This window comes from Bombyx mori, chromosome 9, assembly GCF_030269925.1.
Source record: "Bombyx mori chromosome 9, ASM3026992v2".
Taxonomy (NCBI): Eukaryota; Metazoa; Arthropoda; class Insecta; order Lepidoptera; family Bombycidae; genus Bombyx; species Bombyx mori.
Genome location: NC_085115.1, coordinates 5,622,738 through 5,641,079, shown reverse-complemented (window position 1 = coordinate 5,641,079; position 18,342 = coordinate 5,622,738). Strand labels below are relative to the sequence as shown.

General features: G+C 34.2%; 1 protein-coding gene across 11 annotated transcripts in view; it reads right to left on the bottom strand.

Moving 5' to 3' along the window:
* Positions 1–220: 220 nt before the first annotated feature.
* Positions 221–18,342, bottom strand: part of LOC101743971 (tyrosine-protein phosphatase non-receptor type 23) — a 36,231-nt gene continuing 18,109 nt past the window's right edge. For 3 of the 11 annotated variants that reach the window (XM_004925171.5, XM_062670060.1, XM_038012725.2), the window contains 6 exons: positions 14,784–14,884; positions 7,282–7,343; positions 6,622–6,984; positions 5,069–5,276; positions 2,922–3,040; positions 221–1,091 (listed from right to left, as the gene is read on the bottom strand). In XM_004925171.5, the coding sequence (XP_004925228.1) occupies positions 972–1,091; positions 2,922–3,040; positions 5,069–5,276; positions 6,622–6,984; positions 7,282–7,343; positions 14,784–14,884 (973 nt within the window). In that variant the 3' untranslated portion in view covers positions 221–971. Of the gene's footprint in view, positions 2,478–2,921; positions 3,041–5,068; positions 5,277–6,621; positions 6,985–7,281; positions 7,344–12,872; positions 13,029–14,783; positions 14,885–18,342 lie in introns of those variants that run through there. The other 8 variants (XM_004925172.5, XM_062670061.1, XM_062670066.1 and 5 more) reach the window with 6 other exon arrangements.

The following is an 18,342-nucleotide window of genomic DNA, read 5'->3' as shown; positions in this document are numbered from 1 at the left end:
ATAATGTGAAAATAAACTATCATAGATGCCGAAAGCCTCTGTGTTACTTTTGAGTGAAAGGTTTAAACGTCTATAGGTGTTCATCCTGTTCCGTATATTTGGATATTAAACAAGAGGAAATGCTGAAATAAATAAAAAATGGGCGTGACGGGTATTCATTTCACGACGAAATATTTTTTTCCATTTCTAAGAGGGTTGAGGAAAATAATTAGAACAAACAGGCATTTTACATCATTTATTTAATTGAGAACATAATTACAAAATAAAATACCAAATTGTATTAATTTTTTCGCTTTTTATATACAAAATAATTGCGTAATCTCTCGCATGACTAGGTAAACGGATAAGCTTAGCCAAATAGCAGAAGCGTATAAATTTAATCAAAACATGAAAAAAAAAATGCAGTCAAAATTCGACTTGACTGAAAAATTTCAATTTCAAATCATTTCGTTCATTTTCAATTTGAGCATTATATACATTAAAAAGCTGAATCGTATTCGCGTTATAAAAAAGCCGCACTTTAACATCGAAAAATAATAATAAACATTTAGTATGTCGAAATAATAATGTGTAATGAAAATGATCAATGAAATAGCTAAACATTTTATGAGCGTTAAAATATATATATTTGTTACGTTTTATTATGACATTAAAATAATCACTTACACGCTAATTAATGGTTAAAATAAATTAAATTAAAACTACAATTATTATTCTGTCGTACGTGCCTCAAGACTTTATCCATTAAAGCCTATACAAGTACCTCTGCTACCGGTTCTCGACCGATGATACCTCGAAATGTGATAAATGTTTGTTTCTTGTAATGAGAGGGAACCGTTTCCGTTGGCACCGTCTTACCCGCGTTCCGTAAATAGAAATCGTTGTAATAATGTCAACAAGAATTTGGTTCGTTAATTTTTAATGTGAAACGTGGTTTAGATCTAACGAGATTGCGTGTTAGAAGTGATGATTTAGTATGAGGATCGGCCCGAGAAGTCTTCGAAGTGCTGGGTGCCTGGTGGCGCGCGGTAGCCGGGGTAATTGTGGCTCAGGGCATGCTTCGCGAAGAACGAGCTGTAGTCCTTTTTAACCTGTCGATAATTCATTACATTTATCTAATTATATAGATACGAGTAGTTACACAGACATTTAATGCATACACTTAATTTAACCTGATAATATTTTTATTTTTTATTGCTTAGATCGGTAGACGAGCTCATGGTGCACCTTTTTTTTTATTGCTTAGATGGGTGAACCAGCTGACAGCCCACCTGGTGTTAAGTGGTTACTGGAGCCCATAGACATTTACAACATAAATGCGCCACCCACCTTGAGATATAAGTTGTAAGGTCTCAGTATAGTTACCACCTGGTGTTAAGTGGCTACCGGATCCTATAGATATCTACAACGTAAATGACGCCACCCACTTTAAGACGTGAGTTCTAAATTCTCTCAATTTTTACAGTACAACGGCTGTCCGACTATTCAAACCGAAACGCATTACTGCTTCACGGCAGAAATAGGCAGGGTGGTGGACTCGTGCGGACTCACAAGACGTCCTACCACCAGAAAATATATATACATATATATAGTGTTACTTGAAAGCTGTTCGAAATCGAACAAATTATTTAATATTTTTATTATTATTTCGCATTCAATTAAGCAATATTAAAGGGATCTTACAGTAAATTAATAAAATATTTCGAAATCGCTAAATTATCTTATCTATTATAAATCTAAAGTACTTTTAAATAACAAATAATAATTGTTCACTGAATTAACAAATAGCATGCACTACATTAGGACTACGTGACACAAAGCTGTTTGAAATAGAGAACGAATACATCATAGGTAACTAAATGTAATGGAACGCCAATGAAATTCTATGGAAATAGGTCTACAACTCTTAAGTTTAGTACAATCTATTTTACGGGTGTACTATTTACAAATTGTACAGTTCTAGATCAAATTTGAAATGCCTATTTTACTATTTCCATCCGAAAATATTTCAAAATCAATAACGACACGCACAGTTTTTTCGCGTGTTTAAGAAATCAAGGGAACTCTATAATAAAATTAATTTAAAAGAAAACATGGTGAATTTTATTTTATTTTTCCGCTTTTCCGTTTTGAAATAGGTAAATACATTAATGACATAAAAGTTTATACTATTACTATACTATTGCAAACTTTACATAAAACAGTATGCCAACATTTTAACAGTGTTATTTTAATTTTGCATCCCAGAGTTGTTTACCCAAAGAAGTACGAAGAGAATAAAGAGCAAAGCTTGATCTATAATCGAGTTATGATTCTATGGTTGCCCTTCACCAAGTGCCGACGGTTAGAACTTGAGAAGTAAAACATCAGATATGTTGATGCAAGTGGCACTTACAAATTTATGCAAGTCCAACCATGTAGCGAGGAAGTTAAGCCTCATTCATGGCTAATAATTCGGCAAGCGTATATTGCCGCAGCTAAAACAGATAATAGTTTTTCAATCTCTTTAATATTCATTTACATGTTTTAATAGTTAATTTAGACGGGATACAAAGTTTATAAAAAAATATATATATTCCAAAAAATATTTATATACATTAATTATATGTATGTACATAGCGAATTATATAAAATATAGGTAAATAGACTATGTACAGCATGCATATTTGTTAATCTTACGTTTTAAATTCTGTATATTGAACACACTCAATTTTATGATATACATTTATTATGGACTCATTGATTCTGAATTTTCAAATATATTTTAATCAATATTGATATTATAGTGTTCAAACTGTCATGTATGGACCTGTCTATGATAAAAAAAAAAACTTATTTTACTCGTACTATACTGTTCGATTAGAGTCTCCAAAAAAATACTTCATTAGAAAAAGTACTAATTATTTATATTTAAATCATACCTTGCGCGGTCTGCAGGCGGGACCCTTGGCTAGTTTGAGGCGGGCTTCGTTTTCTGCAGCCACAGCCTCCTTCACCGATTGAGGCGGCCACTTCTGATCTCCACGCATGTTGACGCCTCCTAGTGATGCAAATTTGTTCAATCCAGTTAGCCGAAATACGTTTAATATCAACTCTAAAGATATGTAGTATTTCGCAGTTATATTTTAGGAAAAAAAGAGAGTATTATTTGCAATTTATTTCAATCGATTACGTATGTAATTTCATATGTGCATATTTATGCAATTTTCGATTCTGATACGAAAATAGATCATCATTGGCCATTTAGATTTCGATAGACAAGGCTTCTTTTAATTTTCGCCAGGTGGCGTGACGATTTATTAGCGGAAATTTTACAATTTATAAAGTTCCAATGGTCATTAATTTGGCAGCCCTCCAAAGTTGAAATGGATCTTGTAGAAATCGTTAATAATTGTCAATTTTAACATAAAATAGCTTTTATTTACGTATAGTTCAAGAATTTCAATCCAGGCATCTCAGCAATATATTTCTAATAAGAAAGCTCAATCCACCATCAAACGCTGTTATCAATCCAACGACCAATTGGTTACCGAGTCTATAAAAGACATTGTATTTTAGCATGCTTTTATTAGCTTGACCTGTATGAGAAAGACGTCCAATCATATTATTCTAGAAAATAGACATATCAAGGAATTATGACAAAATAACAGCTTTATAGCTTTCGTCTAAGACTAAAATAACCAGAACAAAAACTATTATTTTAATATTAAGTTTGCATATTAAATCGTGTTATCATAGTTTTAAAATACATAGGTTTATTATATCGTACCTACAAAGAAGTCAGATGACGTTAACCTGACTTTAAATTACGACCACCTTAAGTCGTCGTAAGGCAGTTACAATAAAATAAAAAGCAATTTTGTAACATTGAATGTGCAAGCTTCTATTGTGATGTGTGCGTATGTAAGGGGAACGTCTTCAAAGCATTTTATGCCTCAATATTACTCTGTAGACAAATAAAGTGTCTCACCTGGCTGTAATGTGTACAGTCTTTGTTAGAAATATATGTATTTCTGAAAATAATACGTATGATCCATCCCTGAGGCGTTTTAATAAATAATCAAATAATCTTTCTTTTTCAATTTGTATGCTATTTGAATTTTAATAATATACAGAATACCTTTTTTTCTATAGATTTACTTAAATTTGTGACAAAACATTTAATAAACAACCTAAGTCCTACGACTGCCAAAACAATTTTATTGTGCGGTTTCCGTAATGCAATGTGATGTGATGTGCAGCCACTCTTTAGTAAGTTCCTACCTCTTTTGGATGTTTCGACGAGCTCAAGGCCCACCTGATATTAAGTGGTTAAGTTGGGTAGAAGATTCAATTTTATTTCTGACCAATTGTGACACGACTGTCACGAGACAGGAATGGGCAAGATAAACATACCTATCCCCCGAAGTGAGGTCATAATATGCCGATTACACAAATTGACAAATTTTCCGCTTTCATTCGATATTGTGATTCTTTTATTATTTGTAAAAATCTTTCGTGATCACTTGCTAAAAACCTATTTACTTTATTTGTTTTTTTTCCTTTTTCTATTTCTACTGCAAAGCACGCATTACTTTCCGATTTCAAGGATAGGACGCCATTCTTTTTTTTCTTTTTAATTTAGTGAAATTCGAACGGAGTTGCCGTCGGAGTCTGAATTTGGCGAATTTATATTAAAAACGTGTCTCACAAAACCGCATTTCGTTTTAAATGGGAATTGGATTAAAGTAATAGAGATTTCGATCTGATCATGATCCAAAATGAAGATTAACACGAAGTGGTCTCGTCAATCTATTTTATTTAACAAATAATAAATAATAGTTTAAAAAAACTAACAAAATACGCTTTTTATAGAAAATCCAACAAAAAAATAGAAAATAAAATTTAATAAATTTGAATTAAAAATAGTGTAAGAAAAAATGATTTTATTGTAAAAAAAGTTAATCCGACGTTTTGAAGGGGGTCAAAATCATGTTCAAAGATTCCGTTACATACTAACATACATACGTCTGAAGCTAATAAAAGCGTATTAAAAATATAAATCCTTCTAATACGAAAAATTTGTTACCTTTAAATGACGCAGCGGCCGGTTGACTAGCGAACACCGGGGATGGTTTCTGGTGAACCGGAGGTTGCGGACGGAGAGTGATGGTTGATGGAGGTGGTTCGAAGTGCCTCTGTGTGGTCTGGTACGCGGGCTCCGAATAAGGAGACTGCGATGAGTACTGAGATTGAGGGGAAATCTGCTGCGTGTAGCTCGGCTGCGATCCGGGTGTCTATATTACAACAGTTTTGCGTTAATTGGTGATCTCAAAACATCGTTCAATAATTTTGTTTATGTAAGTAAATGATTTTAAATTTCGAGGGTGACTTAATCCAAGAAGGCATAGGTATTTAAAAAATAAAAACGATAAAACATTATATAAAATTATTGACAAAAAAAATACGAATTTTGTAAGCTTATTCAAACAACTTAAATTAGCTTTAACAGAAAAGAAAGTAAGCCAAAAAATCGTGAAACTAAATTTACACCTAGTTGGTTGTATATCCTTGAAGTTCAGTTTTATGTCGTTTATAAGATGGTATCAAGATCTTTGCAATCGTTTCATGATCTTAAAATAAATTTGTTCGTTCTTAAAAGTGGAACGATAGTCTGTGGAATGATTAAAGTACTCTTACCTTAACCATACTTAAAAGTAAACGTTTATCTTTTCAATATCACTTATAGATAAAAATGAATTGATGTTCGTTAGTCACGCTAAAACTCGAGAACGGCTGGACAGATTTTGCTAATTTTGGTCTTGAATTATTTGAGAAAGTCCAGAGAAGGTTTAAAAGGTAGATAAATATGAAAATGCTCGGAATTAAATAAAAATAACTTTTTTTTTTCTCTTTGATGTGTCCCATGTCGGACGGATTCCTTTTGTTTGTTTTAAGTTTTTTAATATATACAAAAGCTTAGGTCTTTTATTTATCGATTGAGGCACTACGAAGTCTGACGGGTCAGCTAGTCACTTATAGATTACCGAACACTCTCTTATACGCAATAAGAATATTGGGCCAGAATGTATCGGTCCGATTTCAACAATCTTTTGTTTTGAAATAGGTTGTGCCTTTCAGGTTCTAATAATGTCTATGAATTTTGAGAACGGCTTGACACCAATTAGAACGTGAAATGGTCAGCCGAATTCTCCTAATTAAACAGCTTAATAATAATAATTATTTTTTTCAGTTCTATTATGCGACATTAATAATGGAAAGCAAAGCGTGTGATTTATTCAGATTTTACAAATGTAAAATGCACATTGTTGTTTTAGGCTATTTCATATAGATGAATCGTGGATTTCTTTTGGATTTTAGTTTGTTTATCTTAATGTATTGCAATGTTAATTTTCCAAATACATATAAAATTATCTTGCAGTATTTCTTTGCATTTTAATAGAAACACATTGACAAAACTCGTAACAAATTCAAAATTCAAAATCAGTAACGTAACAGTATTTTTATTTCGACACACCTTGATTGTCGCTCCCAAGCAGTTAGTGGTTTTGGTAAAAACATGCATTTAGTCAACGGGAAAAAGAAGTAGTGGGCGATGTCTTCGCTGGGGTGTCCTGATACCTGAGGGGAGAGGGGGGCCGGTACGGGGGCCCAGCGATTTGGCTGTGGCCTGAAGGGTTGCGGTGCGATGCCCGGGGACGCCGGACCCACACGGTACTGCGAGGGAGACAAAGGTGACGCAGTCACTCCCGGCCCAACGGGAATCAGCTTACTCAGGCCAGTTTGCTCTTGACGACGTCCCTCACAGAACCCTGGCTGAGACTGGGGATACTGAGGCTGCTGGGACTGTGGCTGTTGGTATTGGGGTTGGAAGTGCGGAGGCTGAGCTTGATATTGGGGCTCGGGTTGATATTGAGGTTGCTTTTGATAGGGAGGCTGAGCAGACGGGGAGTGTTGCGCGTTGTTGTCGTACACGGGACTCTGCTGAGATTTATAATAAATCTTATAAAAAATACTTAACCCTATCGGATGATCTAATAATAACCTTAATTTTATTATTTTTTGAGAAATTACGAAACTGAAAATATCACTAGAATAATATATTTTGTTAAATTAAATATTTCCTCTGAGCAGATGGTGTTGCATGCAATATATTATTATTTGCCCGCCACCGTAAGCGTTGGCTATGTGCAGCCATGATGATGTCATTTTGCTGTTAAACACAGCTCTTTATATACATTTTACATGTTTTATTTATCAATATTTTAATTTAATATTTACCTGTTGTGGATTATGATATCCGTTCGTTTCGGGTACTGGAGGCCACACCACTTTCTTCTGACCTTTAAATAAAAAATTAAATTTTATCCCAGCCAATAATTCTTTAAATTCGTTATCTAAATTCAATAAGTATTTGGAGGCTTAAATGACAAAGGGAAGATCACGTTAGGGTCACCAGTTAGGAGGCTTAAACGACAAAAGGAAGATCTTCCATCGAACGGGTGATATTTGCTCGATAGACCGACGATCCGAATGTTGTTGTACAGAACTTGTATATATGCAAGCTTATCTTGAAAATATCGTAGCGAGATTCAAGCATCTGTCAAATATCTTGCGTTTTATAATGGCTACCCGCCACAAGTAAATTACTAAAACCACTTAAAATTATGAATGAACCAGCAAGCAACTGCAAAATGTAAAATCGAACATATGTACTACTCGTGAACTCTACTAGAAGATATTTTAGACGTTACGAATTGGATGTGCATCTGTGCTCGTAAACTTGAAATATATAATGTGTCGTCAAAATTTATGATACCATTAAATATCTACGTTCGAACAGTCTAGATTCTCAATAGCATAGGTAGGTGTGCGATTAAGCTTTGGTCCTACGTGGTGTTATATGGTTATCGAGGCCCATAGATAATCACTATATCAATAGTGGCATGAGACGTGAGGTTCAAAATTCGATTCTTTGGTATACTAGATGTTCAGTGTAGTCAAAATGAACTATGTACTTAATAAAACAAATGTCAATTGAAATATTTTCCACAAATAATGTGTTAAAACATTCTGAACTGTAAAGCTGTAGTTGCGTCGCGCCTCAGTTACTGAGCGTTCAACACTTTGAAATATTTAATATGAGGCATCTTCCTTTAAATTAGCTCAATTCCACGTTATTGGATTAATGCCAGCCCATCGAAAGAATAACAAATTCTTTGCTGTTATATTATTTGTTTCTCGTGACATATTTGAAAAAAGATACTTTTTGAATTTCGTCAAACAAACTTAGCTTGGTTCTTGGTTTGCTTTTGTTCGTGATGTGGACAACAGACAATAAGTTTTCCAAGCTATTCTTTTTCCCCTACCTAACCGCTGATAGCCTAAGGGCCATATTCCAGCTACGCACGGTGTGGTAGGTGAACGCACGGGGCTCAACCTGGGAGAACTTGCTAACACTATCCCTAGGAAGAGCAATACTTTGCTTAATCTACCACCGAATTGAAATCGGGACTCATTCAGGAAATCCAGCGAGAAAATCAGTATGTCTATGAACTAGGTTGCACCTCGAACTCTTTCGACAAGTTAGACAAAGAAAAAAAATACGATTCTCAATTTTTACACACGATGTTACATCATGAATGAATGAAATCATTGCTATTACATAAATATTACATGAGTCGCGAATTAATGAAAGCGTAGTCCGGTTTCATCTCCTCCCGGCTATGCAGGATGAGATTTCCTTTTGAAATAAGCATTGCCTTCGTACAATTTTTGTAATTAAAACTATTTTAGAACAATTATTATCGTGTAAAAAAATTTAAGTGAAAATTGACAGGATAGTTTACACGAGATCAACATAGATTGAATAATTTCGTTACGTATTCTAAATTGTTTAAGTCGTGTAGATGGATTGATTAATTTAAAATCCACTTGATGTTAAACGCTTAGCAAGACCAAAAACGCAACAACGTGAATTCTTCCGTTCGCTTTGAGACATTAGGCCCATCTCGGTCGCATTGAAATAATCCTAAAATAATCCAAGTCCTAAAGCCGGAGCAGGTGACTGTTTCGGTAGAAATAGAAAATACGACTGAGAATCTCTTTAAGCTAATACTTGAGGTAGGACGATAAGGCGACTAACTGTTACGCATCTAAATAATTAAGGCGCTCGTGGCCGAGTTACTTTAACGTTCGTATATTTTCAACATTTTCCTCGTTCAGTATTTGTAACTTGTAGTGTCTTTGCTAGTAGCTCATGGTCTAAATAATTAAAAGGAAAATCACATAGAAAATTTTCCCCAGAGTACCTACCGACAGCAAAAAAATAACGCACATTTTTTATAACTGTAATATTATAACTGATCTTCATATATTATTATAACTTAATTTAATTCATGTTTTTATTATTAATTTATTAATTGAGTAAACAAATAGTTTGAGACAAATATTTGCCATAAATCACGAATGGGTCTCATTTTAGTATTATAGCCGTGATAGTCTTTTTTTTTTCAGTAACAATTTTAATAATTTGGAGCGTAACCCAGACGATATTACCAATTATTTCTCTAACCGTTAATCGAATGCAACTATGAAATGCAACTCACAGTTAATTCGGTCTGCCTGGACGTGGCACGCGCTTCTTCCCGACCGTTTGACTATTTGGCTCGCACACCTGAGCACAAATGTCTACCGCATTTTATATTTCGGGATCGCACATATTTAGGACTCCCCACTCTATCAGCATCGCCCGCAAATGATACAGATTGAGTGGGCCCGCGAATCAAACCAAAAAAAATTATTAGTACACGCACGATTTGACCTTAACTTTTCGTTTAGGTGCTTCCTGATTGTCATTTATTGGAAATGGAACGTAAAACTTTACAGAAGTTCTCATTGAAATAAAAGAACTACACAGAAAACTAATCGAAAGATATAATCATTCATTTTTCAATTCCATATACGAAATTTAAATTTAGAAAATAACAACGCCATTCATTTCAGAATAGTATTTTATTGTTTAGATGGATTGATCAGCTCACGGCCCGCCTGGTAATAAGAGGCCCAAACATCGACAACGTAAATACCGCCGCCGACCTTGGGACATGAGTTCTAAGTCTCAGTTTTTACAGTAGAACCGCCGCCCCACACTTCAAGCCGAAACGCATTACTGCTTCACGGCTGAAATAGCCAGGGCGGCGGTAGATACCCGTGCGTGCTCACAAGACATCCCACTGCCAGTAAAACCGTTGATGATTAATTTCACTTTAAATAAACATTTAGAATTTTAAAAAAAACATACATGAAGATATGAGAAACGTAATTTCGGATAGACAATCTGACATTGCAAACAAACTCTCTACCCGGAGGAAGTTTCAGATAACACGAAGGAAACGCTAGTGCAGTTTAATGGCTAATATCTCAAGGGAGGGCTGCGGCAATTATCTCACTCATTTGACTATAAAGCGGGCTTAGTATATATATTTTTTTAACTAAAAACCCTTTTTTTTTTTCTCTACCTATACTGATAGCCTTGAGAGGCTATTTCAGCTTCGCCCTAACGTTTGTAGGTGAGCTCGCGGGGCTCAACCGGAGAGTTGCTAACACTGACCCTAGCAAGAGCAGTGCTTCGTAGAATCTACCACCGGATCGGAAACGCGACCCACTGAAAAAGATCCGGCGAGAAACTCAGTGGGATGTGTCTATGAGTTAGTTCGCTCGTCGAGCCCTTCGTCGCAAGCGACGGGTTCGACGAGGACGGTGACCGGTAAAAATCGTCGTAATCGATAAAAAGTTCCTTTGAAAATTACATGAAATGAAAATATTTGTAAATGTAATTGCGTTATCTTATTTGTTTAATGTATAAAATTAAAAGCAGAAACTAGCTTTAGTAAGATTAATTTTATAAATTATTGTCAGTATGTGCCAGCTTTTATTACACATACAGAAGGAACAACAGCGGCGGCCATATTGAGACGTCATTTATTTACCATCGTCACTCAGCGGTATGAAAACTTTTTCGAACACAACCTCAATGTCAAAATCGAAAGTGATTAACATTTTTATTTTGATGTATTATTGTCGAAACCACTGAAAATAGTGCGCACCTGATGTAAACTCGCGCGACTCATTTGTCGCGCGCGCATTTTCAGCACCTGCCTCTAAAATAAACTTTGATTCATACTGAATAACGACCCGAGAGGAGACTCATAGAAATAATTTTACCGATGACGTCAAACAAACACCTCTTTTATTTTTAAGCCGCAGATCAAGGTCAATGTTTGTGAATATCTACAGATCTCTCTGATGGTGACTTATGTTCTCGGGTTGCTTTAAAAAAATAAACGCCTTAGCTCTAAAACGTTGCTCGTCAATTTTGTTTGCACATTGCATTGCAGGTATGCAAGTATTTTTAAAATAGTTTTAAGCTTCGCGGCTAAAGAGAAATACTACGTTTTGATAAGAGAGCTTCCGAAAGAATGTTCGAATGCTTTTATGAAATTGTTTTTGTATCAGTTTTCTTCATTTATACATATGCTACCACAATAAATACAACAATTTAGTTTTCTTTTCAGGTTTCGGCAGTCGTATATACGATAATAACCGATATAATAAACACTTCTGTTACGGTTTAATCTAGTCTAGGGCTTATTATATTTTTATTTTGTTATTTCCGACATTTGGAATACATTTTACATCTTTCGTGGTCACGGAAGTTTTTTTATATCACGATAACGATACGTGTTTTTTATTCAAAACATTTGGGGTTATAATTGAATTTCTAGGCCGCATAATATATTTAAAGGTATACCACGAACATTTATTTTATACTAGATTAATTGATATTATAAGTTGGAAAAATATTATATTATGGTTCTATTGTCAAAGACTTCATAATCGTCAAATATTTCTATAATCACAGATTTCGCCAAAACTATACTATAGACAAATAATATTAACCTATTTTCAATTTGACCACAGAATATAAGCAATAACAAACGTTTGACAATAAACATAATGTATAGTAAAATGTATGTGTGTCAAATAAGGTAGTGTTGTTTTATTTTATTAATTTAGTGTATTATTAATGCATAGTTTAAAAAAAATAGCATTCTGCACTCTTTCACTATATTCTCTATAAGTGTGGAAAATTTCATACTCCTCCATTCGCGCAATTTTCGTAAAAATGTGTAGAAAATTTTTGTTTTACGTATTAATATATAGATAATATTATAGATATAACTTTTACGTCATCTAAGGTTGTCTTTTAAGAGAATGAAGTATGCAGCTTGTTTACGATTTTTCTTTAACGAATTATTATATAAATGTTGGCGAGAATTAAACAACAGGAGTTATAAAAACAATTTCTACGCTATCAAACAAGACTTTACATTAAAATAATTAAAATACATAACTCTTCCGTGACTTTCAGTAGTGAGCATAAAGTTTCTCATTTCATAAGATATTAACACACTTTTATAACTAGACAAGTTAAACCTGATCTCGCTCATTTGCAATTACGATTTAATTTTTGTTAAACACCCGTTGAAAACAGTGTTAAGATGAATATACATTAAAATAAACTTTTCGTAATTTATTGATGGTACAAAATGTTTTTAGTATCAAACAAAAATTGTACTCTACTATCGAAAATACGCACGAGTACATAGATGACGAACAAACAAATAGTCTGATTTTTTTATTTCATTAAAATAGCATGAATATATTAATGTGTTGGAAAAGACCGAAATTGTAAAATGAAAACAAAAGAAAACGCGATTAAGCATTAATTTTGTTTTAATTGCGCCAACAACGTAAGAAAATACGGGGTTTTATTAGCCTCGATTACGTCTTATATTAAGTCACTTTACCTACGAATATTGTCTCAGGCATGTCGTTCGTTAGTGCTTCTTCGCTGTCTGCTATGAACTATCAGTAAAAGGAGCAAGTAAAGCCACATAGCTGCTTCCAATCTTTGCCAAATACTTTACACTAATGAACGTTTCCGTCACCGGTGGGCGGATTTCTGCCAAACAAGAGACGACAGACAAAAGGGAGAATAAATACGGGCATTAAACTCTTATGAAAATAGATTTGTATTTCATAAATAATATCTAGTTTAATGAATCATCCTCACGGTAAATTTAAGTGTCTGGCAGATCTTAGTTATTACAGAATTTCGTATGTTAATAACTTATAATTGCTATAAACTACAACAGTAAAATATATATAATATATATTATCTTTAGATAAGAACAATATGAGTCACGAAAAACATTACCACAAATTAGATGAATTCTAATGTTTAATTATTATGTGGAGAACATGTATTCTGAAAATATTTGACTTCGGAAAAACAAAACAAACGTTGGTACAAGAACGATCTAAAATAACACAGTAAAATGTTTTTGCAATGAACATGACGGATGGTACTAATATGTGGGTAACGCCATCTGAACTAATTGACTTCGTAATAAGTACCTTTGGAAGTCTTAATAAATTCTGAGTAACCTTTGGCGTGTTTTTCTATATCACTGTCCCAACATTTCGAAATCTGCGTTTTCGATTTCTCAGGAGGCCAATACGAGTCAAATCGATGATTAGCGTGAACCGTCGTATCTAGAATAGCCTGGATTTGTGTTACATCCAATTCTGGTAAAGCAGAGATAAACTATTACTATAAATATTCGTAGCGACAAATATTATTAATAATAATAGTATAATAATTGAGTAATGGGACTATGCTAGCGTTAAAATTCGTGTTACGTTTAGAATGCCTTCTATAACAAAGGAATAACATTGTGTAAAAATTAAATCCATAACGGCTACCTCGCTTCTACAGACTGGGATGCATAATTGCTTTGTTTTAGCAATAAGCAAGGTGATCCTTGAACAAAAACTCAGTACGTAAAGCAGTGAATAGGTATTTTCGTGCATTCCAGTTTTAAGGATGGGACAGCCATTTTTAAATGAAAATAGAGACTTCATCCTATGATTAGGGTAACTGGCTGAGTTTTCTAGTCTATCTAGTCATTTAAGCCAATAGTAAAATTAGGTATATGAATTCTTGTTTTGCTTTTGCATGACTAAACCTTTAAGATCGTCCAAAACAATGTATTTTTTTGTTTGTTTTAAGGACTTCCTTATTTTCTTTCTGATGTTTTCACACGACACACCCATTATAATTAATAAAACTGCGTCGTATTAATTAAGCAAATGTTGGTCTGAATTTCTTTTGACGTAATTTTTGTCCTAAACTTTATAAAAGACATTTGTGACTATTAAGAGCCAATATTAAAGGGATAGCCCCAAGATATTCCTTAAAAGAATCATATTTAAAAAATTATCTTTGATAAAAAATGTTTTCGGTTCTCGAAATAATTACAAACACCGTCTTTACTATCAGGTTCCAAATTAAAGTCCTTTGCCACGCTTCAGCGAAAAATTTGAATTTAAAAGGAACCTTCTTTATCTTTATAATATTATTATTACCTTTTTGTTCAAGTTACGTTCAAATGAATTGAGGTTCGAATTTTTATTTTTCATTAAGTTCAATTCAGTTTTAGAAGCTTTACTTGATTTTACTATACATACAACATCAGAAATAAATAAATAATAAATACCATTTTAATATATAGTAATTTTAACCAAAACATAACTACACCAAATATTTTTTTTTTTTTATATTTTTAAATTTATTCTTATATCCTTTAGTATATTTTGTAATATTAATATGTACAGTATATTATTTTGGTTAATTTAAAAAAATGTTTATAACTCACTGTATCCTTTGCGGTTACGCTCTTCCTCTTCTAACATTCTTAGGACGGCGGAATTAGCTAAGTTCGCTGGCTTATCCGTTGTCGGGTTGTTGAAGTCGATTCTGTGGAAAAGCATTTAATTTATTATTGTGAATGGTTGGAAATTACAACCGTCGTCGTCTGTGCTATGTAGATATATTTTTATTTTATTTATTGCATAAATGGTTGGATGAGCTCACAGCCCACCTACTGTTGAGTGGTTACCGGAGCCCATAGACATCTATAACGTAAATCCCGCCACCCACCTTGAGATATGAGTTCTAAGATCTCAGTATAGTTACAACGGCTGCCCCACCCTTCAAACCGAAACGTATTACTGCTTCTCGGCATAAATAGGCAGGGTGGTGGTACCTACTCGTGCGGACTCATAAGAGGTCCTACCACTAGTAAAATAGCTAACATGTTGTCGCATGTGTTGAACACCTTTTACTTTCCGTTCATTCTTAAATAGAAAATGATCCTGTCGGCCTCCGAGATTTTTATAAAAGCTGTACGCAATCAGCCTATTTGCCTATCAGCAACCTATCAGCCTACCTTTGGCCGGTCAATCCAAAGACCCGTATAATATAAGTGACATCACCACTAGCGCATTTACAAAATGCATTAGAATCCTCAAATTAAAAGCTTAAGCCGGTGTCACGTAGCATTACTTTTATTGTTGCACAAAGAAACATTACGTTGATGGTATGTTTATCAAACTGACATAAGAACTCACGCCTCACCTGATGTCGGTATAAGTTTAATAGATATTTTAAAGTGTATTCTTTATCTTGAGACATAAGTCGTAGTTTCAAACTACTTTTGTTAACACTAGCCTATGCCTGGTGTTCTAAATTCGATCAAAATTACTGATACCTCAAGATTCAAATTCATATAAAAAAATTTCAAAATATTATTTAACTTTAAGAATAGCTCTGTATGTGTGTTGTATGTCACAAGTAAAGGTTTTTTTTTTTGGAGTCTGGAGTCTAACCTCGCATGTGGTACCCGCGCCAAAGGTCGCGCGTGATATGTGGGACTAATTGGCCGAAAATACATAGTAGGGGCCCACCTACTAAAAGAACATTCCCTTACATTTCTGCCCAAGTGCCCGATCCCAGAGAGAGGAAACCCAGGCGGGGAATTACCACGATCAACACTACATCCAGACGCGCAGCCCACCTCAGGACGGCCGGCCGGCGGAATCGTCTAAGCGAATCGATGACAACTACGTCGGCTGTCACAGTACGGCAGCCCGTCGAGCTGACACCGAGCGGTGCCGCTGGTGTTCCGGAGTACCCCACCGGATCAGAACCAACCGGATCAGACCGCGATACACTGCCAACCAGTCGCTCTTCAACAGTTACGTCAAACTGACCCACTCAAATCGCCCCATAACCTTCATCGGGAGGTTTTTTTTGTTGTTGCTTAGATGGGTGGAAGACAGCCCACCTGGTGTTAAGTGGTTACTAGAGCCCATAGACATCCACAACGTAAATGCGCCACCCACCTTGTTAAATAAACAAACCTGACATATCCTTTGCACTTTTTCTTTATCGTCTATTCTTTGTCGATGGGCCACTAGAAAAATCTACATACACGTCCAATGTTAAACCAGAGCCAGAGCATAATAATATGTGTGCTAGACGAAACTCAACAAATTACCTTTGAAGTTAAAAAAATATTAATTCTGAGAATACATAAACTACTTGGAACATTTTATGTTATAAAAGCTGATTGTGGCGTAGACAAGCGCTTTCAAACGAAATAGAAAGGTTTTTATATTTATCGCAACCCAAATTTTTTACATCCTTTGACAAAGTATGTGGTATAACGAAACGTTTCAAAGCCATGTTTGTTTTTATTGAAATATAAGTAAACATATAAAATATAAAGCATAAAGAAGAAATATTAAAAAGAACAAGATATCGTAGCGATGTTTTCTTTTGTTTTTTGAACTAAAATTACTGTAACGAAAAGTAGCAGAGTTTAAACTATTAAACTGGGAACATTAATAAATTTCATTAGAAAAAATAAATAAAAATGCTTTTTTACTTACTTCAGAAGTGTAATAATAATAATTCAATGATTTAACAAAATTCATGTAATCGATATTATAAACTTTTTTAAATTTCTAATGTGGACTGTGTATGCGATGACTTATCTAATTTTTGCTGAGAAAAACTTAAGAATATTTCAAATAGTTTCTTATTTTATTCTAATTACCGTTTTCTTAAAAATATAATTTATAGACCATAGTACATCATTTCAACAGATGATATCTGCATGAATAAAGCTGGCTAACAATATTTCCTAATGATTTCATTTTATCTTCACTAACAGTCTTCTATAATAATATTTGTTTTCTTGCAGTAATGGATTTTGTGTTTTATTAATTGATTCAAATACTTTGTCGAAAGAAAATATACACATATCAATAAATAGGACATATTGAAATAATTACTAATTTCATTTTCAATTAATAAAATACGACAAAAGGCAGTGTTTCGTTCAAACTTTCCCCGATGCACGCTAATTGTAATGAATTCACACTTGCTCGGAAAGTTGACACAAAAACTGTTTCAACTCGATGAACACAGGAAACTGTGAGAATTTACTGTGACAACAATGTGACTGCTATTCTCTAAAGGTTCATTTTACTTTTTTATTTATAACTATCTGACCCGGCAGACTTCGTAGTACCTCAATCGATAAACAAAAGACCTAAACTTTTGTATAAAATAAACTTAAAACAAAGAAAAGGAATCCGTCTGACGGGGGACACATCAAAGGAAAAACAAAATTATTTTATTTAATTCTGAGCATTTTCATATTTATCTACCTTTTAAGCCTTCTCTGGACTTCCACAAATCATTCAAGACCAAAATTAGCCAAATCGGTCCGGCCGTTCTCGAGTTTTAGCGAGACTAATGAACAGCAATTCATTTTTATATATAACTAGTCAGGTAATAAGTATTGTCACACAGTAAAAACTTTTCTTTTAGAATGCTGGCCACAAAAAAGTTATTGAATTCGAATTTCGAATTGTTCATGAAAATAAAAATGTATACTTTTAGAATTTTACTCATTTTTAAATATGGAGTGGACCCTTAAAGAAGACCGTGTTGCAGTTATTGCGTTGCATCGTTGCGGTTACGCGCCAATTCAAATTTTTAACATACTGAAAAATTTGATTATAACCAAAAGATTCGTTTATCGTACCATCAAACGATACAATGAAGACTTTAGTGTAGATGACAGGTCAAAAAGTGGTCGCCCTCGGTCTGTTAGGACTCCAGCAGTGATAAAAGCTGTGAAGGCGCGAATTCAAAGAAATCCCAAACGTGAGCAGAAACTGTTGGCCCTTCAGATGGGGTTAAGCAGAACCACGGTGAAAAGGGTGTTAAATGAAGACTTAGGGCTTCGGGCATATCGAAAAGAAACAGAACATCGTTTGAATGTTCGTCTAATGGACCTGAGACTGAAGAGATGCCGCGGTTTGTTGAAGCGGTACGCGGGAAAAAAATATCGGAAGAGAGCT